We start from the raw sequence: 27,078 nt of genomic DNA, 5'->3' as shown, positions 1-27,078 counted from the left end.
CCACACCACATGATACCCCTAGTTCAGACACCACACCACACATAGAGATAAACACTGATACCCCCACTTGACGTGAAAACATTGTTAAATGGTACTCCCTTTCATATACATTAGAGGCCCTTCTGGTGATAGCGATAATCTGCAGTGTCATCCAGACACTTAGACTCCGCAAATGGCGAAAGAGCCTCCCGCTCCCCGATATATACACTCCCAGCCCCCTTCTTCGGAATTCACCCAACCCAACAAACAATGTAACCCCCGATAAAAATAAAGATTGTACACCTCTGTAACGTTGATAAGTTAAGTAGAAATGTGATGCTGCCATTGGTTTAAAACTTTTGTATTGTACATAAGTTCCTTTTTATATTTGCCAGCAGCATGAGAGTAGCTTAGATAGTGACAGTTAGATATTCCCTTGTGCAAATAAGTTAAATGTGTAATAGTTGAATGTTTTATAGTGACCCCTTAGAGATTATGAACGTATGATGTGTTAATAAAACTTAGGTAAATGTTCAAACATAGGACAGAGTAGTGTAGAACCTGTCCTTGACCAAGGGTAACCTGCACACCAAAGGCAGATGAGGGATCTACAGTGTGATCCACCGCGCTTCGCGTTCAAGATCAAGAGGATGGGATGTAGCCATCTCAGATGGCCACCTGCAAAGGACCATGGGAATTATGGCCAACCCAGGACTCAGACACACTCAGAGCTTGTGTGTGTATTTGCAACCCAGATAGCTAGACGTGATCGAAACGCCCAGCTCGTTGCATTCTAATGGCCCATTTCCCCAGAACAAAAAGACTGTACTCAGGTAATCAATACAGATGCAGACTGACCGGCATCACACCCTTTGCTAAGAAAGCCCAAACAGCCAAGGTCAATGACCATTCAGGACACGCCCAACCATCAAGGCACCCCCTCTTTATTGGCCAAAATCAAAGGCAGTGATCGAAGCTTGTCGAATTGTTGGGTCCAAAGCTAAGGATAGTCAGAGGCTTTTCCCCAGGGTAGAGGGGTCAATAACTAGGGGGCATAGGTTTAAGGTGCGAGGGGCATGGTTTAGAGTAGATGTACGAGGCAAGTTTTTTACACGGATGGTAGTGGCTGCCTGGAACTCGCTGCCGGAGGAGATTGTGGAAGCAGGGACGATAGTGACATTTAAGGGGCATCTTGACAAATACATGAATAGGATGGGAATAGAGGTATACGAACCCAGGAAGTGTACAAGATTGTAGTTTAGTCGGGCAGCATGGTCGGCACGGGCTTGGAGGGCCGAAGGGCCTGCTCCTGTGCTGTACTTTTCTTTGTTCTTTGTTTGTTCTTGACTGCCCCAAAGAGCGTGAAATCCCAGAGGGATAAAAAGAGACACAGCCATGTGTTCGGTCTCTCTTGGCCCAGGCCTATGCCTAAAACCAAGTGTAGCATTACGACCAGAAGACATGTTCAAGACCAACGATCGCTACCAGACGGATGAGCCCAGCAGAAACGAAGCCACTTCTTCTACCCAGCCACGCAAGGTCTGAACAAAGGCCTTGTTCATCTGCAAAGAGTCGGTTGCCCTGAAGTTAAGTATAGGTTATTGTAGTTGTTCGGTGTAGTTTAACTTGTAGTGTTTTATGTTGCATGTCGAAGTATTCCTTGTGTGTAAATAAACTATCTTTGAACTTGAACTGACTAACTGGTTGTTTGGTCTTTGATCGATATCCGGTAAAGCCTTGTGGTGGTATCATTCGATACCTGGTGTCTCTGAAAAGCAATATTACCATTAATAACTGCCATATCTAGTTAATTTGGCAACATTATTGGTGACGCTGGTGGGATAGTATCCCGCTCATTAAAAAGAGCAACAATAGCCTCCACCTCTCATTCACCTCCTGTCTCCAGGACAGCAGCTATACCGGCCGCCATTTTACACTTCACTGGCTCGACGTAAATCCACTCTTCTACACTGATTGGTCTTTGGGGCCAGGTATCTACAGCCACGGCTCTTCCATAGGTCAATCACCAGCTCACCCAGCCCCTTCCGGCTGCTCTTCTCATCTCCCGAAGCTGATAAGTCTTTGGGGCCAGGTACCCACGGCAATGACTTTCCCATTGGTTAATGCTTCTATCAATCACCAGCTCACCCTGCCTCCATTACGCTGATTGGTCTTTGGTGATCGTCACCGACGGACGATTTTCCCATTGGTCAGAACCACAGCCGGGCACTAAATCCGCCCCTCCCTTGACAATCCCAGATTATGATTGGTCCGCATTGGCATCAATGCGTTTCTACTATTTGTCGAGATGTCTGTCAATCGAAGATCACATGATCTTTTAAAGTAGTTTCCCTTTGCGCATGCACCACAGCCGAGCTTGTGGACAAGTGACAGCAACAAACATTTTTTTAAAAATTATTTTTATTGGCTTTTCTCTTATTTATAAACAGTTTGTTGTGTGTACACATTACATTTTTCTTGCCCGTGCTAATTTACTTTGTTGTACAGAGAGGTTTATTTTGTCCTTCATTTAACTACTCCGTGTACATTTTGTTGCCCTCTGGATTGGTCTATAATTCCCCTTCTTCCCCGTCATCTTCCTCTCCCCCGTCTCCTCCCCCCCTTTGGCTTCAGCACCCTCCCCCTCATGTGGTTTCCCCACCTTCCTTCCACCTCTCCGCTCCCCCCACCCACCCCCGCCCCCCCCCCCCCCACCCCAGTTGCGCAGTCCTTTGGTTCTTCCTCTATCTCGGTTTTTTTTGTTCTTAGCTAACTCCTTATTGCTGGCCTTGAACAGGTTTTGGAACAGGCTGACAAACTGCCCCCAAGTAACCAGGAAGCCTTCCTCCGACCCTCGGATGGGGAAATTCCGAGAGGTCAGTGAGCCAGTCTGCAGCTGTGGGTGGTGCTGCCGATCGCCAGCCGAGCAGGATTCTCCGGCGTGCGATTAGGAAAGCGAAAGCGAGGGCGTTGGCCCCCTTCCCCATGTGTAACTCTGGCTGCTCAACCCCGAAGATTGCCACTATTGGGCATGGCTTCACCCTCACCCCCACAACCTTGGACATTGCCTTGGAGAAGGCTGTCCAGAACCCAGCAAGCTTGGGGCAAGCCCAAAACATGTGGATGTGGTTGGCCGGGCCCCTCTGGCACCGCTCACATTTGTCCTCCACCTCCGGGAAGAACCTGCTCATTTGAGTTCTGGTCAGGTGCGCTCTGCGCACAACTTTGAGCTGCATTAGGCTTAGCCTTGCGCAGGAGGAGGTGGAGTTCGCCCTGCTCAGTGCTTCGCTCCAGATTCCCCACCCTACCTCTGTCCATAGTTCGTCCTCCCATTTTTGGCTGGTCTCGTCCAGTGGTGTTCGAGCTCTGTCCAGTAGCTGTCCGTATATTTTCCCACATAGCCCCCCCCTTTCTCGCTGCTTGTGCCTATCAGGTCCTCTAGTAGTGTGTTTTCTGGGGCCCCGGGGTATCCTACTGTCTCTTTGTGGAGGAAGTGTTTTATTTGGAGGTGTCTCAATTCCTGTCTTTTTGCTACTTTCCACTTCCGCGTCAGTTCGTCTTGTGTCGCCAGTCTGCGCCCTACGTGGAAATCCCTAACCGTTAGTGTGCCCCTGTCCCACCTCCATTTTCTGAAGGTGATATCTAGCATGGCTGGGAGGGGGGGGAATCTGTGCTTGCCACAGATGGGGGCCATAAGGGACATTTTGGTTATCCCAAAGTGTTGACTCAACTGGGTCCACGTTCTCAGCGTGGCCGCTACCACTGGGCTCGTTGTGTATCTTGCTGAAGAGAATGAGAGGGCTGCTGTAGCCAGGGCCCGGAGGGTCGTTCCTCTACAGGATGCCTCCTCCATTTGAACCCAATCTGTGTCGGGTTCTTGTACCCATCCCCTCACTCTTTCTGCCGTTGCTGCCCAGTGGTAGTATTGTAGGTTTGGTAAGGCCAAGCTCCCTTTGATTTTTCTTCTTTGCAGTGTCGGTTTGGGATTCTCGGGTTCTTCCCCCCCCCCCCCACACACACACAAATGCCATGATTAGACGGTCTACGTTTTGGAAAAAGGCCTTGGGGATGAAGACCGGAATGGATCTAAACAGGAACAGGAACCTTGGCAGTACGTTCAGCTTAATCGTCTGCACTCTCCCTGTGAGGGAGGGTGGGAGTGAGCCCCACCTTTGAAGGTCTCTTCTTACTTCCTCCACCAGGCTGGTCAGGTTCCACTTGTGGATCTGTATCCAGTCTCTGACTATCTGGATCCCCAGGTAACGGAATCTGTTCTGGGCTGTTTTGAACGGGAGCCCCTCCAGCTCTGTCCCCCCCCCTTTTGGGTTCACTGGGAATGCCTCGCTTTTGCCCAGATTGGAACCTTCTCGGGCTACAAGCCTAAACGCTTCAGCATTTGCAGAATTGCCTTCAGTCCCTCCTGTGGCTTCGAGACATCGAGGAGGAAACGGGCGATGATCAAAGATTTATCTGGAAAACAGGGTTATATAGACAACTGGGGAAATAAACTTAAGAGTTTGGATTGGGAAACTCGATACCACATGGAGAATTTGTGAGAAAGCGGATGCATACATTTAAATAGTGCTTGTAAGTATAGCTGTTTTTCCAAACACACTTAGCATGACAGTCATTGGAAAACACACAAAAATCGTTTTTTATTTTTCATGTGATATAGATGTCACAGGCCAGGCTAGCATTTATTGCCCATTCCTAATTGCCATTGAGAAGGTGGTGGTGGTGCGTTGCCTTCTTGAACCACTGCATTCCATGTGGTGTAGGTACACTCACAGTGCCGTTAGGGAGGGAGTTCCAGGATCTTGACCAGCGACAGTGAAGGAATGGCGATATATTGAGTTGGAGGGGAACTTCCAGGTTGTGGCATTCCCATGTATCTGCTACCCTTGTCCTTGGAAGGTGCTGTTGAAAGAACCTTGGTGAATTCCTGCAGTGCATCTTGTAGATGATGCACACGGCTGCCACTGTGCATCAGTGGTGGAGGGAGTACATGTTTAAACTTGTGTCTTGGATAGTGTTAAGCTTCTTGAGTGTTGTTGGAGCAGCACTCATCCAGTCAAGTGGAGAATATTCCATTTCACTCACGACACTTGCACCTTGTAGATGGTGGACAGGCTTGGAGAGTCAGGAGATGAGTTACTCTCCACATTCCCAGCCTCTGACCTGCTCTTGAAGCCATTGTATTGATGTAGCTGGTCCTCAGTTTCTGGCCAATGTTAACCCCCAGGATGTTGATTGTGAGGGAATTCAGTGATGGTAATGCCCTTGAATGTTAAGGGGAGATGGCTAGATTCTTTCTAATTGGAGTTGGTCATTGCCTGGCACATATTTGGTGTAAATGTTATTTGCCACCTATCTTCCCCTGCCTGAATATTGCTGCACATGGACAACTTCAGGAGTCATGAATACTACTAATCATCAATTAAATCCCACAATTCTGCCCTTATGATGGCAGGAATGTCATTGATAAAGAATCAGGTGATTTCAGTTTTGTAAGGGTTTTTTGATGCCATACTCAGTCAAATGCAGTCTTAATGTCAAGGGCAGACACTCTCATTTCACCTCGAGTTCAGCTCTTTTGCTTGAATCAGCCGAGAAAACAGTACCTGGTAACATAATCAGCAAGGATTAATTATTTAATGACTTGGTAATACACTTCTCGGGTATTGCTGAAAAAAGGGACACGTTCTCAAAGTGCTTTGTCTGGCACTCATCAGGCCAGAGGCACGAATACCCAATTTTAAAGAGATTAACAGTTTATACTACAGGTGAAAAAGTGGACACCGGTGTTGCCATGGAGAATGCACCAGGGAACAGTTGTCCCTCAAGCTATAGTTTAATTGAAAATGGCACTATACTTGGGCATGTTCTTTTTGTGTTCAGAGGACACGGCCTGCATATGACTATATGTAGCTTCTAGCAAATGTAAGTGAGATACATTGTGTGTCTGACAAATCTTAATCTTAAAATTTTACTGCAATTCTTAGCAGACTTGGGATTTTTCAGTAAGTACTGCCAATCGCTGAATCACTCTCTGTTGAGTTTTACAAGCACAGGCTGGTTAAGCACGGTCAGTACCCTCTGCCTGTAGTTAACCTGTAGTCAAAATAAAGTGGTGTGTGATACGATTCACCAGTCAGTGGAACATATGGCTACATGTCTGGCAGCACACCTGGAAGCTGGTTAGAAACTAAATATATTCATACATCTAGGGTCAAACAAAGAGAACATGTACAGGTTTTGCGCATTTTTCAATTAAACTATAGCTTGGTGTGTAACTTTTCCTTGGCACATTCTCCATGGCATCATCTTGACCAATTAGGTCCACTTATCAGCCAATCAGGCAGTATTAATTATTGTTCCCTTCTGAAATTTGGCATCCTTGTGACTGTCCTGATGATTGCAAAGATGAAAATCTTACATTACTTCATATTAAAAGAGTTATTTTTCTAAAATTTAGATTTGATTAAAGTTCAGGACATTATTAATTCTAATGGCAGGTTATCGACCTTGTTACAGGTGAGAGGGAGGTTAATTTAAACAGCACGAATTTCTCTTCTTCATTATAAAGCAGTGACATATTTCCCAACACACCTGTTTTTGTTTGATCCAATTTTCTATCAATAACCCCATTGCAAACTCGTCATTGAATTCATCCTAAGGGCTAATTTATTTGAACACACTCAAAACAGATTCATAATGCCCCCCCCCCCCCCCCTTGCATTCAGATAGTAAAAGAGTGGGAGAGAGAAAAGAAAGATTTATGGCACAGAGACAACAGTCAGAATCAAAGTCCAATGAGGTATTCCTTCATGGAATTCGGTAGGTTGAAAACCGATGCTGTATAATTCACTTTTCGGTGGTGTTGACTTCACACGATGATAGGCATGCAGCAAAGAATCAGTCTGGTTAGGTGATGGCACATACCTCCACCAGCAGTGTAGATTTTTGGGCAGACGGGTGTCAATGTGCAGATATTCTACCTGTACAGAGCTCCTTGTCCATGTGGCTATTAGTTCAAAGGTAAATAGCAGATTGAGCTACACAGTCCAGCAAGACAATATTAGTTGTTCCACAAGTCAGAGGACCATACCATATGACTCACACATTACAGTGCAGAAAGAGTCCATTCAACTCATTGTGTCTGCATCAGCAAAAATAAACATGCTGCTCATTTTAATCCCATTTTGCAATACCTGGTTCGTAGCCTTGGAGGTTACAGCACTTCAGATGTAAATCCAGGTACCTTTTAAATGTGTTGAGCACTTCAGTCTCATCATTAGTTTAAGCAGTGAATTCCTGACACCCACCAAGACTTTCCTCATGTCTCATCTCATCCTTCTGCAGTGCATTTTAAATCTATGTCCTCTGCTTGAAATTGACCCCTCAGCTGAGGGGAAAACAAGTCTTTCCTGTCTAGGCCCCTCAATTAGGTCATCCCTTAGCCTCCTTTGTTCCAAAGAAAACAATCCTAGCCTATCAAATCTCTCATAACTGTTAAATATTGCAGCCATAAGGCATTGAAAAGGAAGTTGCAGGGTCTTGGTTTTTGTCTCAGCAGATGATCTATCTCCTAACTAACTTGGGTTAACACAGATGGGCTTTGTAAATCTCTTTACAGCTGTGATGTGGAGGTGCCGGCTTTGGACTGGGGTGAGCACAGTAAGAAGTCTGACAACACCAGGATAAAGTCCAACAGGTTTGTTTCAAATCACTAGCTTTCGGAGCACTGCTCCTTCCTCAGGTGAAAGTCTTTGAAGTTGGGTTGTACAAGCCACAGGTGGTTGTTAGAGGCTCCTCAGATAACGAGGTGTGAGGTTTCTTTTGTTTGGGGATCACAGAGAGACACAGGTTCAGCGTTTTTAAAAGGACTTTGTTCAAATTGTTGTTTCTAAAATAATTAAAAATATACATTGCAAGGTCTTGGTCCCTCATAACTGAATGAAGTGTTAATGACGTCTCTCTCCAGACATGCTGCCTGATCCAATAAAGTAACAAGGTGGATAAGATTTTGATAATTCACATTTTGACCACATTTAATTTGTCTTCAAAAAGATGCATTAATCAAAAGCGACTTTTAGCAAATGAGTTTTGAACTTAGTGGGCAGAATCGCCGGGGCGCCGCGCGAGTCCCGTCACGCCGTCCCGACGCCCACGCGCGATTCTCCCCTCCCCCCCACTCCAAACCGGCGCGGTGTTAATCACGGCTGGCCGCTGGAAGAATCGCCGCTTACCGGTGGCAATGGGCGAGCGGCGATTCTCCGGCCCGGATTTGGGGCAGCACGGTAGCATTGTGGATAGCACAATTGCTTCACAGCTCCAGGGTCCCAGGTTCGATTTTGGCTTGGGTCACTGTCTGTGTGGAGTCTGCACATCCTCCCCGTGCCTGCGTGGGTTTCCTCCGGGTGCTCCGGTTTCCTCCCACAGTCCAAAGATATGCAGGTTAGGTGGATTGGCCATGATAAATTGCCCGTGTCCAAAATTGCCGTTAGTGTTGGGTGGGGTTACTGGGTTCTGGGGATAGAATGGAGGTGTTGACCTTGGGTAGGGTGCTCTTTCCAAGAGCTGGTGCAGACTCGATGGGCCGAATGGCCTCCTTCTGCACTGTAAATTCTATGATAATCTATGGATGGGCCGAGTGGCCTTCCCAACACGACAGTTTCCCGCCGGCGCCATCCACACCTGGTCGCTGCCGGCGGGAACAGCGCGGGAACGCTGGGGGGGCCGGCCTGTGGGGAGGACGAGGGGGGTTCCTGCACCGGGGGTGGGCTCAAAAGGGGTCTGGCCCACAATCGGTGCCCACCGATCGGAGGGCCGGCCTCTCTGGAGGAGGACCTCCTTTCCTCCGCTGCCCCGCAAGATCGATCCGCCATCTTCTTGCGGGGCGGCCGTGGGTGAGGTCATTTACGCGGCGCCGGTCACGTCATTTACGCGGCGCTGCTTTTACGCGGCGCCAAGGCCCAGCACGCGTAAATGATGTGGCGCCACTCCTAGCCCCCTGGGGGTTGGGAACGGCCTCTGACGCCAGAGTGAAATACTCCGGTTTTCACTCCGGCGTCGGGATTTAGTCTCCCGATGGGAGAATTGCACCCAGTATCTTCGTAGATTGAATTGGAGTGGAATATGATCGATACAAATTCCATGATTGAAACAAGGCACTACATGGAATGCTGTTGGTACACTGTTCTGCTTTCAAAACATTGCAAGGTCAAATTACAACTGCTTTGATGCAGGCCTATGCTTCACTGGGTGAAGTGATGATTGATCCTATTTGCAGGGAAGTCTTATAGCCTGCACTGCATGGGGAATATAACTCTGGGCTCAGTTCAAACTCAAACCCAGAATATATCAATCGCAGTCCAAGATGTGGTCTGTACCTTTGGAAGACCAAACAGACATGGTACCGCTTTGTAGAAATCCTTCATTTAACCTGTTAAGCAAAGATGAGGCTCTGTTTGTCAAGCTTCCCATCACCATCCATTTTAATTCTCCACCTTTCTCCCTGATGTGCCATCACTTAACACAAGACGAGTCGTGAACAAAATTGTGGCTTTAATAAGTTAAACAGAAAGCCTCCTGGCCACTGATCCCGAACTGGGGCAGGCCCGAGGTCAGCCACCTTTATACTGAGCCCGAGGGGAGGGGGAGCCAGCAGGCAGTGGTTTACCACAATACATGTAGTACAGTAAGAGTTTACCACAATACATATAATACCCTAACAGTGGTTTACCACATTCACCTCCTGTTAAAAAAAGAGTCCAGCGGGGGTGAAGTGGACTTAAAAGGTCGAGTCTGTCGGGGGCTTTGACCTTCCGCCATGATTGCCTCAGTCCCGGGTGTGGTGTGTGCAATGGTGTCGAGACCTGCGCATCCGGGAGCATGTTGTCTTCTTCTTCGCCCAGTAGTTGAGTCGGTGGAGGGGGAGGCGGTGGAGGGGCGGGGTTGGTGGTGATGGTCGCCGGTGGGCATGTGGGTGCCAAATCTCGAAGTAGCCGGGTAGTGGTGGAGGGAGACGGTGTAGGGTCGGGGTGGTGGTGATGGTTGCTGGAGAACCTGCAGTTGCCAAATCCAGGAGGGAGACTGTGTCCTGCTGCCCGCCATGATGTGCCACGGAGGCATATTGTGGGTTGGCATGGAGGAGCAGGACCTTCTCGATGAGAGGATCCTATTTATGACCCCTCGCATGCTTCCGGAGGAGGACGGGCCCTGGGACTGTCAGCAAGGACGGGAGCGAGACCCCCGAGGTGGACTTCCTAGGGAAGGCAAACACTTGTTCGTGAGGGGTCTGATTGGTGGCAGTGCACAGGAGCAACCGGATGGAGTGGAGCGTATCGGGAAGGACCTCCTGCCAGTGGAGACTGGGAGACTTTTCGACCGTAGGGCCAGAAGGACGGCCTTCCAGACCGTCGCGTTCTACCTCTCCACCTATCCGTTTCCCCAGGGGTTGTAGCTGGTCGTCCTGCTTGAGGCGATGCCCTTGCTAAGCAGGAACTGACGCAACTCATGAAAGAGGAACCCCGATCGCTATGGATGTAGGTGAAGAAACCAGAGACTGTGGAGGGCCTTGATGACGGTGGCAGGGGTCATGTCAGGGCATGGGGCATGGGATGGCAAAGGGGAATCGTGAGTACTCCTCAACAACATCGTGGAAGTACACGTTATGGTCAGTGGAGGGGAGGGGCCCTTTGAAGTCGATGCTGAGGCGCTCAAATGGGTGGGAGGCCTTTACCAGGTGTGCTCTGTCGGGCTGATAGAAGTGCGGTTTGCACTCCGTGCAGACCTGGCAGTCCCTGGCCATGGCCCTGACCTCCTCGATGGAGTAAGGCAGGTTGCGAGCCTCGATAAAATGAAAGAAACGGGTGACCCCCCCAGGTGACAGAGGTCATTGTGGAGGGCCCAAAGTCGGCCTACTTGTGCGCTGGCACATGTACCGTGGGACAGGGCATCTGGGGGCTCATTGAGCTTCCCAGGTCAGTACAAGATATCGTAGTTGTAGGTGGAGAGTTCGATCCTCCACCTCAGAATCTTGTCGTTCTTGATCTTGCCCCGCTGTGTATTATTAAACATGAAGGCAACCGACCGTTGGTCAATGACGAGAGTGAATTGCCTGCCGGCCAGGTAATACCTCCAAAGTCGTTCAGCTTCTACAATGGCTTGGGCTTCCTTTTCGACGGAGGAGTGCCGCATTTTGGAGGCATGGAGGGTACGGGAGAAGAAAGCAACTGGCCTGCCCGCCTGGTTGAGCGTAGCGGCCAGGGCAAAGTCCAACGCATCGCTCTCTACCTGGAACGGAATCGACTCGTCCACAGTGTGCATCGCGGCTTTGGCAATATCTGCCTTTTTGCGGTTGAAGGCCAGGCGGGCTTCAGCCATCAGGGGAAAAATGGTGGATTTAATGAGTGGGCGGGCCTTGTCCGCATAATTGGGGACCCACTGGGCATAATAAGAGAAGAACCCCAGGCATCTCTTCAGGTCCTTGGGACAGTGGGGGAGGGGAAGTACCAGGAGGGAGCGCATGCGGTCGGGGTGGGGCCCTAGGACTCCGTTTTTCACAATGTAGCCAAGGATGGCTAGGCGGGTTGTGTGGAAAACGGATTTCTCCTTATTGTATGTAAGGTTAAGGAGCTTCGCGGTGTGGACGAAATGCCGGGGGTTTGCGTCATGGTCCTGCTGGTCATGGCCGCAGATGGTGACATTATCTAGGTACGGGAACGTGGCCCGCAGCCCGTACTGGTCAACCATTCGGTCCATAACAGGAAATACTTGTTAGGAAGGAAGATGTGTTGGGCATTTTGAAAAACTTGAGGCTAGACAAGTCCCCCGGGCCTGACGGGTTATATCCAAGGATTCTATGGGAAGCAAGAGATGAAATTGCAGAGCCGTTGGCAATTATCTTTTCGTCCTCACTGTCAACAGGGGTGGTACCAGGGGATTGGAGAGTGGCGAATGTCGTGCCCCTGTTCAAAAAAGGAACTAGGGATAACCCTGGGAATTACAGGCCAGTTAGTCTTACTTCGGTGGTAGGCAAAGTAATGGAAAGGGTACTGAAGGATAGGATTTCTGAGCATCTGGAAAGACACTGCTTGATTAGGGATAGTCAGCACGGATTTGTGAGGGGTAGGTCTTGCCTTACAAATCTTATTGAATTCTTTGAGGAGGTGACCAAGCATGTGGATGAAGGTAAAGCAGTGGATGTAGTGTACATGGATTTTAGTAAGGCATTTGATAAAGTTCCCCATGGTAGGCTTCTGCACAAAGTAAGGAGGCATGGGATAGTGGGAAATTTGGCCAGTTGGATAACGAACTGGCTAACCGATAGAAGTCAGAGAGTGGTGGTGGATGGCAAATATTCAGCCTGGATCCCAGTTACCAGTGGTGTACCGCAGGGATCAGTTCTGGGTCCTCTGCTGTTTGTGATTTTCATTAATGACTTGGATGAGGGAGTTGAAGGGTGGGTCAGTAAATTTGCAGACGATACGAAGATTGGTGGAGTTGTGGATAGTAAGGAGGGCTGTTGTCGGCTGCAAAGAGACATAGATAGGATGCAGAGCTGGGCTGAGAAGTGGCAGATGGAGTTTAACCCTGAAAAGTGTGAGGTTGTCCATTTTGGAAGGACAAATATGAATGCGGAATACAGGGTTAACGGTAGAGTTCTTGGCATTGTGGAGGAGCAGAGAGACCTTGGGGTCTATGTTCATACATCTTTGAAAGTTGCCACTCAAGTGGATAGAGCTGTGAAGAAGGCCTATGGTGTGCTCGCGTTCATTAACAGAGGGATTGAATTTAAGAGCCGTGAGGTGATGATGCAGCTGTACAAAACTTTGGTAAGGCCACATTTGGAGTACTGTGTACAGTTCTGGTCGCCTCATTTTAGGAAGGATGTGGAAGCTCTGGAAAAGGTGCAAAGAAGATTTACCAGGATGTTGCCTGGAATGGAGAGTAGGTCTTACGAGGAAAGGTTGAGGGTGCTAGGCCTTTTCTCATTAGAGCGGAGAAGGATGAGGGGCGTCTTGATAGAGGTTTATAAGATGATCAGGGGAATAGATAGAGTAGACAGTCAGAGACTTTTTCCCCAGGTGGAACACACCATTACAAGGGGACATAAATTTAAGGTGAAAGGTGGAAGATATAGGAGGGATATCAGAGGTAGGTTCTTTACCCAGAGAGTAGTGGGGGCATGGAATGCACTGCCTGTGGAAGTAGTTGAGTCGGAAACATTAGTGACCTTCAAGCAGCTGTTGGATAGGTACATGGATTACGGGAAAATTATATAGTGTAGATTTATTTGTTCTTAAGGGCAGCACGGTAGCATTGTGGATAGCACAATTGCTTCACAGATCCATGGTCCCAGGTTCGATTTCGGCTTGGGTCATTGTCTGTGCGGAGTCTGCACGTCCTCCCCGTGTCTGCGTGGGTTTCCTCCGGGTGCTCCGGTTTCCTCCCACAGTCCAAAGATGTGCGGGTTAGGTGAATTGGCCAATGATAAATTGCCCTTAATGTCCAAATTGCCCTTGGTGTTGGGTGGAGGTGTTGAGTTTGGGTAGGGTGCTCTTTCCAAGAGCTGGTGCAGACTCAAGGGGCCGAATGGCCTCCTTCTGCACTGTAGATTCAATGATAATCTATGATTAATCTAGGACAAAGGTTCGGCACAACATCGTGGGCCGAAGGTACTGTTCTGTGCTGTATTTTCTATGTTCTATGTTCTATGTTCTATTTCTCGCTGGAAGACCGAGATCCCATTGGTGACGCTGAAGGGAACCCTGAGGAAGTGATAGAGGCGGCCATCTGCCTAGAGGGCAGTGTATTGGCGGTCCTCCAGGCGGATAGGGAGCTGGTGGTACGCAGACTTCAAGTCTACGTGGAGAAGACCAGGTACTGCGCAATCTGGTTGACCATGTCAGATATGCGGGGGAGTGGGTACGCATCGAGCTGCGTGTACCGGTTGATCGTCTGACTGTAGTCGATGACTTCAGTGCTTCTCCCCAGTCTTGACGACCACCACTTGGGCTCTCCAGGGGCTGGTGCTAGCCTCAATGACCCCCTCTCGTAGGTGTCGCTGGACCTCCGACCTGATAAAAGCTCTGTCCCGGGCATTGTATCATTTCCTCCAAGTGGCAACGGGCTTACAGTCCGGGGTGAGGTTAGCGAAGAGCGAGGGTGGGGCGAGGCTACAGACGGTGATGGGGGGCAGGGGTTCACCGAACTTTACGGTGAGGCTTTGGAGGTGGCACTGAAAGTCGAGCTCCAGTAATAGAGCAGTGCAGAGATGGGGGAGCACGTAGAGCTTAAAAGTTAGTCTACGCACTGTACCGAAAGGATCTCAACACAGTACCCACGGATTTCTACGGAATGTGATCTGGAAGCCAGGGAGATTTTCTGGGTCGCGGGTAAAATTGTGAGGGAGCAGCGCCTTACCGTATCTGGGTTGATAAAGCTGTCTGCGCGCCCGGATTCGAAGAGGCAGGCCGTCTCGCGCCCGTTGATCCGGTCGGTCAGCGTGGATTTTGTGAGATGAGGAGGTCGAGACTGGTCGAGTGTGATGGAGGCGAGCTTCGGAAGGTGGTGGGTGGGAAGTAGTGGTGGCCAGCGTACGACCGGGTGAGCAGGGGTTCTGGGAGGCGGTGGAGTGGTTACAAAATGGCGGCCACCATGGGTCGCGGGTGGCAACGAAGGTGGCGTCAAAGATGGCGGCCTCCATAGGTCTCGCATGGCGGGTGGCAGCGAAGATGGCAGCGCCCACGGGTCGCACATGGTGGGTGGCGTGGCAGATGGGGGCGGTCTCAACAGGCAACAGGCAGCACTGCTGGGCCTAGGAACTTTAGGGACAGGTCAGGCCTGGCAGACTTTGGCGAAGTGGCCCTTCCTCCCACACCCATTGCAAATCACGTTCCGTGCAAGGCAGCGTTGTCTGGGGTGCTTACCCTGGCCGCAAAAGTAGCATTTTGGGCTTCCGGAGCTGGCGGGCTACTGCGCGGCACAGGCTTGCGCCGCACTGTCGGGTGATGGCGGCGGCCACGACGTCTACGAAGGTGCCGCATGGTCGGAGGTGTAGGCCTCCATGTTCTGGAAAGCCACTTCCATCGAGTTTAAGAGCTGCACTGTCTCTGGGAGGCGGAGTGTACCCCCGTCTAGCTGGCGGATGTAATTGGATTTAATGCCCGCGACATAGGTGTCCCTGATCAGCAGCTCCGTGTGTTGAACAACCGATACCGCCTGGCAAGCACAGTTCCGGCCGAGTACCCGCAAGGCACGCAGGAATTCGGCTTGTGATTCTCCGGGGCATTGTTGCCTCATGGCAAGGAGGTGCCTGACGTACACCTCGTTTACTGCCTTTACGTACTGTCCCTTCAGCAGCATTATCGCCTCCGTATACGAGGGGGCGTCTTGATAAGAAGGCAAACTTGCGGGCTCACCCGTGCGTGGAGTATTTGAAGCATTTGGAGGTCGGTGACGTCGTCGTTGGAGGATCCGAGGTAAGCTTCGAAGCAGCTTAGCCAGTGCTCGAATGTCGCAGTGGCATCGGCTGCTTGTGGGTCCAGCTCCAGGCGATCAGGCTTGAGTGATGAGTTCATCTTTAATGTTTAGCTTATTAAATTGCTGTGCCATCAATTAACACAAGACGAGTAGTGAACGAAACTGTGGCTTTAATAAGCTAAACAGAAAGCCTCCTGGCCACTGATCCCAATCTGGGGCAGGGCCGGAGGTCAGCCACCTTTATACCAAGCCAGGGGGGAGGAGCCATCAGGCTGTGGTTTACCACAATACAAGTAGTACAGTAACAGTTTACCACAATACATATAATACACTAGCAGTGGTTTACCACACTCCCATTCTGACCTTTGTCCTTAGGCTGCTAGTATTCAATGAACAGAGCCTCATCTTTTGACTCAGAGCTTTAGAGCATTCCGGCCTCCGCATTTAGTTCAACAATTTATTATACCTCTTGCTCCCCCTTTCATGTCTTGTTGCTGGTTTTGTTTTGTCCTCATTTCCCTTGGATTTCTTTTACTTGGTGTTCAGACAGTAGTTATCCTACCATTCACACCTCTTCTGGAAGAATCTTTTGTTTCCTTCCATATTCACTTCTTTTGACCTTGCCCCATGAAACCTTTTGTCATATAATCCCTTCTGCCTTCCACAAAGGTCACATACACTGCCTGAAAGGGTGGCAACGGCAGATTCATCTGTCTTTCAGAAGGGAAATGGTAAGCGCCTGAAGGCAGATGACTTTTCATGGCTTTGGGGACAGGGTGGGGAATGGGCCATGTCGTGTTAGGTACACTGGTCTAACACTGGCTGCAACTGGATGCAGCTTAGATCAGAAAGATACTCCAGCCCTTGAAGTTAGCTCAACCAGGTTTATTGAGCTAATAGCACTGTTGGCACATTTCTCCGAGTTCGACTCTCTGCTAACTTAAGTGTGGTTACCCTATCTGACTGAACCAGACTAGCTCTTAGCCATGTGGTGGAGGCGAGATTGTAACAACACCCTTGACTGACTCTCTAGATGTTCATCAGTGGAAAGAGGCGGAGTGTGAGTACCTCGTGTCTTTTATAGTCAGATCCCACCCCTGAATGTGCTGCCTGCTTATTGGTCTAGCTGCTTGTCTGTATATCATTGTGTGTGTCTGCATATCATGACAATGTTTGGATGACATGTGAACATATTTACAAGAATTGGCCAATATTAACATATATACATGCAGTGGATGTGAACATAGGGACATGTGAAAACAGCTGTCTAATGCGAGAACACAGAACATAGCAAACAGTACAAATTTTCATAAGTCCAGTCTCTGTGGCTTGCGTCTGATCCTGGTCGACCGCAGGAGTGGTGGTGGTGGGGACGACAGCGCCTTGATGGGCAGGATTGAAGCCTGACTGGTGGCCTCATGAGTCGAGGTATCAGGAGGTGGCAAAACAACAGAAGGAAACGGAGAAGAATGTGGTTGTGGCAGACAACTTTGCGCAGTGCCCGTCTGTTTCATCGCACAACAGAACCATCAGCCAGATGCACAACATACGAGGGGGCATCAGCCTATCAAACTATGACAGCTGGAGCTGACCAGCCTCCATCAGGGATCTTGACCCGAACAGTGTCTGACAGGGATAGCATGGGCAAATCGGTGGCATGAGCATCAGAGCTCTGTTTTTGCCGGTCTCGGAGTTGCTGCACCTTCAGCAGCACCGGGAGGTGATCCAGGTTGGGCATGTGTATGGGTGGAATGTCGTTCACAGGTACCTGTTCATCAGGTGTTGAGCCGGCGACATGCCAATGGGCAATGGGATCACCCTGTATGCAAGCAGCGCAAGATGAATGTCAGACGCAGAATCCACAGTCTTGCAGCTGAGCTGCTTCACTATGTGCACACCTTTCTCAACTTTTCTGTTTGACTGTGGATAGTGTGGGCTGGAAGTGACGTGTTTGAACTGATACGACTGGGCAAACAGAGACCATTCATGGCTGCTGAAGCACGGGCCATTCTCACTCATGACAGTGAGTGGGATACCATGCCTGGTGAATATCTCCTTACAGGCCTTGATGACGGTCTGAGATGTGAGGTCTGAGAACTTGACGACTTGAGGGTAATTGGAAAAGTAAATCAATGATTAACACAATCACAACCATTTGCATGAAAGAGGTCAATGCCAATCTTTGACCACAGAGATTTTGATTTCATGTATATCATTATGTTCATGTCTGCATATCATGACAGGCCATAGCTTCATTGCTCTCCCGAAAAGCTGGAACACCCTTCTGCCCTATAGCCATTCTACAATTCTCGAACTAGACCCCCAGATCTTTTGCAAGATACTTTGCACTCAATGTTTTTAAAAAGGAGGAAAATCTAAATTTACAAAAAAGGAGGAAAATCTAACAAAAAGGCAATCCTCTCTGACAACAATTTATTAAACATTCAGCTGATCATTGTGTAATTGCAATATACCAAGGACCAGAAATTGTTCTGATTTAACGGTTCTGTTGCATGGTGCCATTCAACTTTCCTTTAAGCTTTTGCAAGGGGGTGAAAAAAAAGGATGAGATGACTACCTTCACCAACTTTGAGTACTTCAAAAATCATATTTAAGTGGACAGTATATCAAGCTCACATTTTAAATAAAAAATGCACACAGACCATTTATTTTAAATCTTTTATTTTTTCACACAATCACAGCAGTATTAGGGCATACAACTACATACCAATGTGAAAAAAAAGTAATAGTGCAATTGAAATTATGCATTTTTGTAAAGTTTTGTACAAAAACCATTTAAGACAAAAGAGAAAATGTATTAGATCAGACCATTCATCCACTCAAATAATCAGCTACGTGACTGGTGACAAAATCATCATGAGCATGAAAGCCACACAAGCCAATAATGCTTTAGGCAAGAGCAAGAAATTAGTATTTTGCATAACTGGACATGGCCTTTATTCAAATAAATATTATTGAACAAAATATAAAAACCTGTCCTTTTAAGGAGCAATTTGCAACCAGTACAGAAACACTCCAACACAAGGCACCTCAAACAAAAGATCATGTCACCAAAGCCCAAAAAGCAGTTTAAAAGACTGTAATAAAAGGTGATGTCAATAGCCAACTTGGTAGCAATATTTAAAATGCCCATAATGGGAAAGGAGCCATAGCAGATCCTCCATCAGCATTGCATTGAAAAGGGAGATAAATATCAGGACAACAATCTTCATTCATTTATGAAATATTACTTTCTTGCCACTTTAATTAGTAATCAAAACCCCAAATGTACTAGAAAATGGCAATGCTACAGGCTTACCTACATGGACAAAGCTTTATGGTGTAGATGTATTTCTATCAGATATTATACAAATAATCAAAAAAGCATATCTAAACTTTTACATCTCCATTGGTCCATTGACTATGCAAAGATTGAGCAGAAAGTCAACATGTAACAATCCTGTAATATGCTCACTAGGTGAAGGACAGTAGGCCACAGCCTCAACTTCAAAAGCACTTGTTACTGTATGGTGACATTTTATCCCCCCACTTCTCACACCAACTTTCCACTTGTCCATTATATCACACTGGATGCCTACATTGTAACTTATGATGATGAGGATTGGGTGGTGCAGTGGGTTTGCACAATGGGTTCAATGCAGGCCAAAGACTCATGGTCTGCTAACTATAGATCCATATCACAAAGCTGCCTCCAATTTAACTAATTAGTGCTAAAGTCTTAAAATAATTGCAAACATTTTTCTGATGGGCAGGTCTAACAACAGTAGTTTTGATAAAGTGGATATAATAGGAAATCATGCATATTGTAACAGCGCATTTCCACATCAGGTTTGCCTCAAGCCTTCCTCCTAACTTGGGTTAGTGTCAGATAATACAACATTTTGTTTTTCTCCTCCCAAGATTCGTAACTGGATTGTTGTTAATCAATAACAGTTTTTTTCAAGAAGGATGTTTTAATGATTTAAGTTAGGTACTTAAAGCCAGTTTGCCAAGAGGTAATTAAAGCCAGTTTGCCAAGATGGCTCATGAATAAAAGCCACCTTTCAAGCCATTCAGCTGTTCAGTTAACCCATCAGAGCAAGGTTTCATTATTTGCAGCAGTTTTCATGCACATCCATTGTTTAACAAAGGTGCACATCATTGTAGTGTGGATTTTGCTTCAAACTGATGCAAACCCCCGAGTCAGATCTGATTGGGTTCCAGTGGAGACACTCTGGGCAAAGCAATTTTATTTTAAGTCTCAGTGCCTCCAATGTTTGTGGGTAAATACACAAGATTATTCTGTACAATCCCAACTTGATGGTCCTAGTAATAATCAAATCTCAATTTGAGCATAACCTCCCATGGAAGTTAAATTACATCATTCTGTCCACCAAAAGGTATTCCCTCATTGTAATATTTGGATGAATCTCAGTGCAGCCAAGACCAGGTGTAGAAAACACAATTGGTTTGGTCACATGCTTGCACACCAGGGAAAGAATTTAGCTCTGTAAGCATTTTATTATCTTGCTTAAACTTCACTGCAACAAAAAAAATAACTGCCATTTCTACTGCACATCCAGGTCTTGCTGCTCAGTAGTCAAGGCAATGCACGTTCTTAAAGAGCAGTAGCGCCATTATCAAGCACATCCAAATGGTGGATGGCTGATTCTATCTACCTTTTTAGTATATAACAAGTGTAAAGGAATAAATGGCCCAAGATTTAAAATGGCTTCTTGAAATAGTTTGTTAAAAAACCCACATTTCAAACAGGACAGTAAAAATGCAGAATCCGATGAGAAACATCAAGATAATGAAGCTAGACAGGCCAAGGACACATTGTTAATTTAAAAGATTTTGGGCTATATTCCCAGAAACTGTTTATGACAACGAATAAGGCTCATAAGAAAAACGTATTTTTAAACCTCATTTATTAAAATTTGATGGACAGACATCTTAATCGAATTGAATTAACTGTGTAATAACTTTAACCCAACCCAATCACAGCCAGAAAGGGGAAAGGCATTGGTGATGGCAATCTTAAAAGTACATGCCGATTTTGAACAATTCATTCTGGAATTTATTAAGCTATTTTCTGCACTATCACTTTGAACAACCATTTTGTTTATTTTCAACTTATGTATCGTGTATTCAATTAGAAGAAATATCAAGAGCTGTAATTTGTATTGAATTCAACTCAGTACTCTTGTTTGTTTGGACAAAAACGTTTTTTAAAAAAAACTATCGGCAAGAAAACTGACTTGATAGAGACATCGGCAAAACTTATTTTAATGTATTAATTTAAGAGCCTCAATAACCATAAACTCAATAGGAAAGCTTTCGGAAGTAACAAATGGCCTCATGTATTTTTCTCTTTAAAAATCACCGCTTTTGCAACAGTAGGATGTATTCTGTACAATTGAGAAGGAATTTGTTGATGTGTTCAAATTGCATATTTATCAGCTGGGAAAAGTCACCATAGTCTCAGATGACCATAGACTGCTTTTCCCTTTCAGGGGGAGAGCCAACTGGTGGTGATTTAACCAGAGGATCACCACACCTCAGGCTGTGGGTGAGGTTGAGAAGGTGGACCTTCATGAATGACCTCAAGTCGGTACGGGAGTTGAACCCTCGCTGATGATGTCATCGCATCACAAACCAGCTGTTCAGCCAACTGAGCTAAACCAATGAAAGTAATGGGTGCAATTTAAGCAAATGGGACCAAAGTCCCATAGCGAGCACATTTAGCCGCATGTTTCCTGGAACTTGCAGTGCAGAGAGCCCACTATTTAATGTGCCCCTGGTTAGTGGGCCTCTGTGGGTAATGCACGGCTAGCCCCGTTTTCTGCACTGAGGAGCTCCACTCACCGGAACTCCTCAGTGTAGCGAGACATGGCATCCTGATAAGCAGATTTACACAAGTGATCCCGTCCACAATGGGTGCGATTCATATCGCAAGTGTCTTGCGAGATCGTGTTAGATCCAAGAGGCGTTGCGAGCTGGTAAATCCCGGAAGCAGGATCTCCCAGCTTCTATCAGCCACATTGCACCATGACCAGGCACAGCATGGCTGTTCGATTGCACCCAATCTGTCATTTAAAGCCCAAATTCCAACATTTATATCAACCAATGACAAAGAACAACTGCAACACCAAACTCTGGACAGGGCAAATTACAGTATTGAATTACGCCAGATAAAATGGCAAATCTCCAGTCGTCCTCCCATCCTAGAAAGAGACCAAAAAAACCCCCAAGAAAAATCTAAAAACTAATGACCAAAATTCTGTGTTTAAAAATAAACATTCTGGTCAATGAGAAAAAAGGCACTGTAAACTGAACCAGATTTTTCTTGTGTACAGCAAGTTTAGATATGATCAGTTTTGCTCAGGCTGTCATTTGGAAACTGGCTATAGAGAATTAGCATGGAAACACTGCAGGAACATTTCAACTTTAGAAACAGCATGGACTATGTCTTTTCCTGTAACCATGTGCTTGCAGTAAGATGGCAAAAGGTTTAAAAATGGGGTCAAATGCACACCACGTCACAATTTTCAATTGAAGTACAATCTTTGCACCTGGTTTTGTCCAACCTGATTCAGTAGGAACAACATTGACAGTTAGCAGCTCTGGAACAGATGTTGAAGCTGTCTCCTCCAAAAGGTCACAACATTCATGAACTAATTTGCATCCATACACATCTCGGCCATTTTGCCTACAAAACAAGCTTGGAAAAAGTAACCAATGTGTGAGAGGGTGTGAAGCCTTTTGCATCTGGCAGAGTCAAAGGAAAAATGAAAAGTTGTTCCACCTGCCAGCTCATTCATTTGACAACTGCCAAAATAGGAAGAATCGTTTAGTCGCCATTGAGTTGGAATGGGCTTGTAATTTATATTAGTCCTTCAGATGTGTTCAAAAATCATGGAAAATGAGGTTTGGCGCAGAAGACAGGTTTTCCCATGGTCACCAGAACAGCTCAATGTGAAAAGTGAAAAGGTGAATGAGTTACCAAGGAACGTATCACGCATTGAATTTGAATAGGCAACAAGTGAATGCAGCAAACTGAAAAACAAATTTAAGGGGGTCTCAAAAAAAAAAAAGGCACGCGAGTGAACAACAGCCACCTGCATTTATATAACAGCTTTAACTTATTTCACTGGAACATTGACAAAATGTGACAGCCACAAACTCAGGGCAAGTAATGGTAAACGTGGAGCAATTAAAATTAAGTATGGGCAAGAGACAATAATTGGAGAGCAGAGAATGAACCAACAGGAGATTAGAGATTTGGGCAAGGGTGGGGGTGCATGCAGGAATTTAGAAGAATGAATATGGATTTTTAAAAAAGGGGTTGCTGGTTGGATCAAATACCAATATAGATCAGCAAACACAGGGGCGATAGGTAAAACGGGCAGCACAAGTGGATAGCACTGGCTTCACAGCGCCAGTGTCCCAGGTTCGATTCCCTGCTGGGTCACTGTCTGTGTGGAGTCTGCACATTCTCCCAGTGTCTGCGTGGGTTTCCTCTGGGTGCTCCGTTTCCTCCCACAGTCCAAAGATGTGCAGGTTAGGTGGATTGGCCATGATAAATTGCCCTTAATGACCAAAAAGGTTAGGAGGGGTTATTAGGTTACAGGGCCAGCGTGGAAGTGAGGGCTTAAGTGGGTCGGTGCAGACTCGATGGGTCGAATGGCCTCCTTCTGTACTGTATGTTCTATGTTCTATGTACACAGGGCATTGACTATTACAAATAATGATAGACAGGTTTAGATGATTGCAAGTTTAGAGAGTATGAATGTTATCTTCAGTGATTCTCCCTGTCCCAGCCCAGCACCAAAATGATTGGATGTTGCTGTCCAAATATTTCATATGATACATATCAAAGCTAAATGAGTTGGTCTTCCAAATTCCATCCACCATAAACTTTGGGTCATCCCAAAGTGTTTTTCTCCCCATCACCACTATGCTTTCTAACCTACATTGGTCAAGCAATGCACAAGTTTAAAATCCCCCAGTAGCTACCCCCCCCCTCACCTCTTAGCTTCGCACTCTAATTCTGGCCTCGTGTGCATCCTCGATATTAATAGCTCCATCTTTGGTGGCTAGTCCTTCAGGAGGGTTCCTACCCTCCAATAATTGAAGATCAATCTCCAAGACACGTGTGACCCGATAGTAAAGAAGAGTCATGTGATGCAGCCTCCAGGAATACAATGAATCACAGTTGGCAATCACAATCCTACCCTTCAGTTGCCTAGTTCTGGTATTCCTTTTCTACACCACCCCCACCTCTTTACCCAATTTTCCTCCATTAAACCACTCTTTGACCGAGCTTTTGGTTTCCTGATCTAACATTCTAACATCTCCTTGTGGCTCAGTTATACTGGGCGAGATGTACCGGCTGCGTTGCGCCTGAAAAGCAGCACAGTGCGGCTGTAGATGCCAGGAGACCCCTTTCCCAGATTTACCTGGCTTGCCATGCTCGTGAAATGTTGCGATGTGAATCCTGGCCACACTTTCTGGCAAATCTGAATATATGCATTCCCGAGATCTAACCAAGGCGATGGGATCTAACCGCCTCACCTTGGAAAGTCTTGGGCGAGCTCCCGTCTTTACAAACGGGATCCAGATGGAACGGCACTCATGGGGGTCTCCCAGGGGATCGGAGGCCGGTAGCTGCTTGCCCTCTGGGAAGGGTGGCAGGCATTTTTCACATGACGGGGATCGGGCCGGTGGGGGTGGGGGGGTAGAGAAATAAATGGAACACCATCTCTACCTGCACTGAGGATTTCCGGCAAGTGAGCTCCTCAGGGTCGGATTCTCCAGCTGCATTAGCCCGGTGACCAGACACTGCACACGAGGTCAATGGAGTTCTCCATTGTACGTGGCTTGTCTGTGGCATTCTTGCGGTGGGTGGGGCAGGAGAATCTAGCTCTCAGTCTGGGACTAAGTGCGGCCTCGGCCGTGCAATCCCCGCCGAGGACCCCAATCTACCAGAATGGCTGTTCAATAGCATGGTGTTGCCCTGCGCTCTGAGCGTCGGGAAACACCCGCCTATTCGCACGCTATGGGACTCTGCCCATTCGGGTAGATCGCGCCCACTATGTTTTGTAATGCTGCTGTGAAGTGTCTTGGGACATTTTATTATGTTAAAGGCACTATAAATTGTTGATATTGAAAGAGGTTAGCAGCCCAATTTTCTACCATTAGTAATGGTAAAATATAACCTGGAAGCTAAAAGAGATAATGTCACAGCTTTCATAACTAGAATTATACAGAACAATTTGGTTCCTTGCAAGTTCCAATCAGTGGTTAAAACCCCTGTAGAACTGGAGCTAGTAATTCATTCATTCATTCAAGCAGACCATGCATTTATACTTGGAAAAAGCTAATTTAAGCAAATTGTGCAGTGCAGAATGACCCCCATTTGCAAGGAACTTCAAACTTTTCCTAGATCATGGAAAAGTTAAGGACCATCATCATGTCTTTTAAACAGATCTTCAATCCTCAAATAAATCAAGTAGTGAGCTTCAGTTATGAACTGGAAATCTACTTCCCAGGACACTCCTGAACTAAAAGGTAAGCTGCCATGCAAAGCCTGAGAAAGCACCATCATCTTACACAGGATTAAGCTATTTCCTAAAATAAAGATGCATTGTAATTCAGTCACTACTTTGAGTTCAATCTTTTAAAATCTGATTTTTAAACATATATCAGAATGTATCCAATGCAGGAGGTTAAATAGAAAGCAATTATGATCATCAATTTATTTATATAATGCAGTCCAAGTTAAATGTCTCTATTGATTAAGCTTTACATCCATCAGTAAACAATTTGCGTTTATTAATGATAATAATATTTATTGTCACATGTAGGCTTACATTACAATGAAGTTACTGTGAAAACCCCGAGCCGCCACACTCGGGCACCTGTTCGGTTACACAAGAGGGAGAATTCAGAATGTCCAATTCACCTAACAAGCACGTCTTTTGGGACATGTGGGGGTGAAACCGGAGGAAACCCACACAGATACAGGGAGAACGTGCAGACTCCGCACAATGATCCAAGCGGGAATTGAACCTGGGACCCTGGCGCTGTGAAGCAACAGTACTAAGCTACTGTACCGCCCTAGATTAGAGCAAAATTGCTGTCCAATTATAGCACCTCATTTGCCACATCTATAAGCAGACTGTTACCTTCAAAGTGTCACACTTGACATTAGTAAATTGTAGAGGATTGGAGAATGTCTGTCTTTTCACCTCAGCTGATTTGGGGATTAAGTTTAGGGGTGGGGGGTTGAAACTGGCATGTCAGCAGCGTCATTACAATTTAAATAAATGTATCTGACAAATCTTTAAACCAGAACTGACAAAAGCAGAACAGAGGACCCATCGTCAATATACTGCCTGTGTACTGGAAACATAAAATGGGACTTGCTAGCATATGTACAGCATTCCATCGGTCTTGTAAATAGTTTGTAAGTCCACAGTCGTTACACCAAATCTTGCCATCTTCACTCTGCTCACCAGAACTTTGTGCAAGAGTTTCAGAAACCAGTGCACATGGTGACATTAGTTTCACTACTAACTTGTTAAAACTGATCTTGAACAATTGGATTTTGAACCAGAAAGTCCTTAAAAGCCAAAGCAGTCTGCAGCAAGATCTTTTATTGAAAAAAAAAACACCATCGTAGTCTGGTCCAAGAGCCAAACGTAACCAAATCTTTTCATTAAATCTCCTTGTACAATATATTCTCAATACAGTACAGAGGGTCACAGGACAGAACATTAGTTCTGTCCGTACTCTAGCATTTGCAACCAATTAAATCCACCATGTCAAAGACAAACAGAATCTTAAAACACCTCCACTGAAATGCAATACAAAATGCAGCATTAGTGAGGAAAACTTCATTTAATAATGTTTGCTGGGAAACTGCGGATTTTTTGGCCACTTCAAGACCATTTCTTCCATTCTTGTGATTATATCCTATTCCAACAGAACAGAAATTTGTTTTAATCACCAATAAAACTGATCACAGCAGTTAAATACCTTTACATTATACACAACACATTTGAAATAAAGAAACAGCATCTTTTGTCTATTATAAAATTAGTCTAGTGTTAGTCAATTCCTTGTTGCACAACCCCACCTCCATTTTCTCCCTCCCAGATTGCTTCCCCACTAATTATACTGGAAGCACTGCAAATCCAAATTGATAATCGCTAATCCCCAATTTCCAAATATGAAGTGCTGCAGAATTAAGTCAACATAATGTCAAAGCCAAAATAAATGGGAGCCATTATTATTTTAGTTCCTTCTTAAAGTGGGGGTCCAAAACGGTTTGGAATAGGTGTTGAACTGACAGTATTCACTCAACTTTATAACCATTGTAAGGGGAGTTCAACCTCAAACAGGAGATGTATTGTAACTAAAAAGTGTAATGCACTTGCAAGTCAAGCACACATTATTCAGTCCGTTAAACCTAATGCCAGCTGATTATATTGCTCAACATGCAACAGGCTACTCAAGTGGCTTTTCAATGGCTTAAGTTTCTAGAACTCTTCAGAGTGCTTTATATCAAAATGAACAATGAGAGCAAGAGGGAGGAGGTGAACA

General features: G+C 46.3%; 1 protein-coding gene across 6 annotated transcripts in view; it reads right to left on the bottom strand.

Annotated features, from left to right (window-relative positions):
• Positions 1 to 4,186: 4,186 nt before the first annotated feature.
• Positions 4,187 to 27,078, bottom strand: part of cd164l2 (CD164 sialomucin-like 2) — a 74,337-nt gene continuing 51,445 nt past the window's right edge. The window contains exon 6 of one of the 6 annotated variants that reach the window (XM_072500659.1): positions 4,187 to 5,600. In XM_072500659.1, coding sequence (XP_072356760.1) covers positions 5,582 to 5,600 — 19 coding nt within the window. In that variant the 3' untranslated portion in view covers positions 4,187 to 5,581. Of the gene's footprint in view, positions 5,601 to 26,109; positions 26,449 to 27,078 lie in introns of those variants that run through there. The other 5 variants (XM_072500657.1, XM_072500642.1, XM_072500665.1 and 2 more) reach the window with 5 other exon arrangements.

Source organism: Scyliorhinus torazame, chromosome 1, assembly GCF_047496885.1.
Source record: "Scyliorhinus torazame isolate Kashiwa2021f chromosome 1, sScyTor2.1, whole genome shotgun sequence".
NCBI classification, from domain to species: domain Eukaryota; kingdom Metazoa; phylum Chordata; class Chondrichthyes; order Carcharhiniformes; family Scyliorhinidae; genus Scyliorhinus; species Scyliorhinus torazame.
Note: the sequence above shows the minus strand (reverse complement) of the source record. Positions and strands in the feature narration are given on the sequence as shown.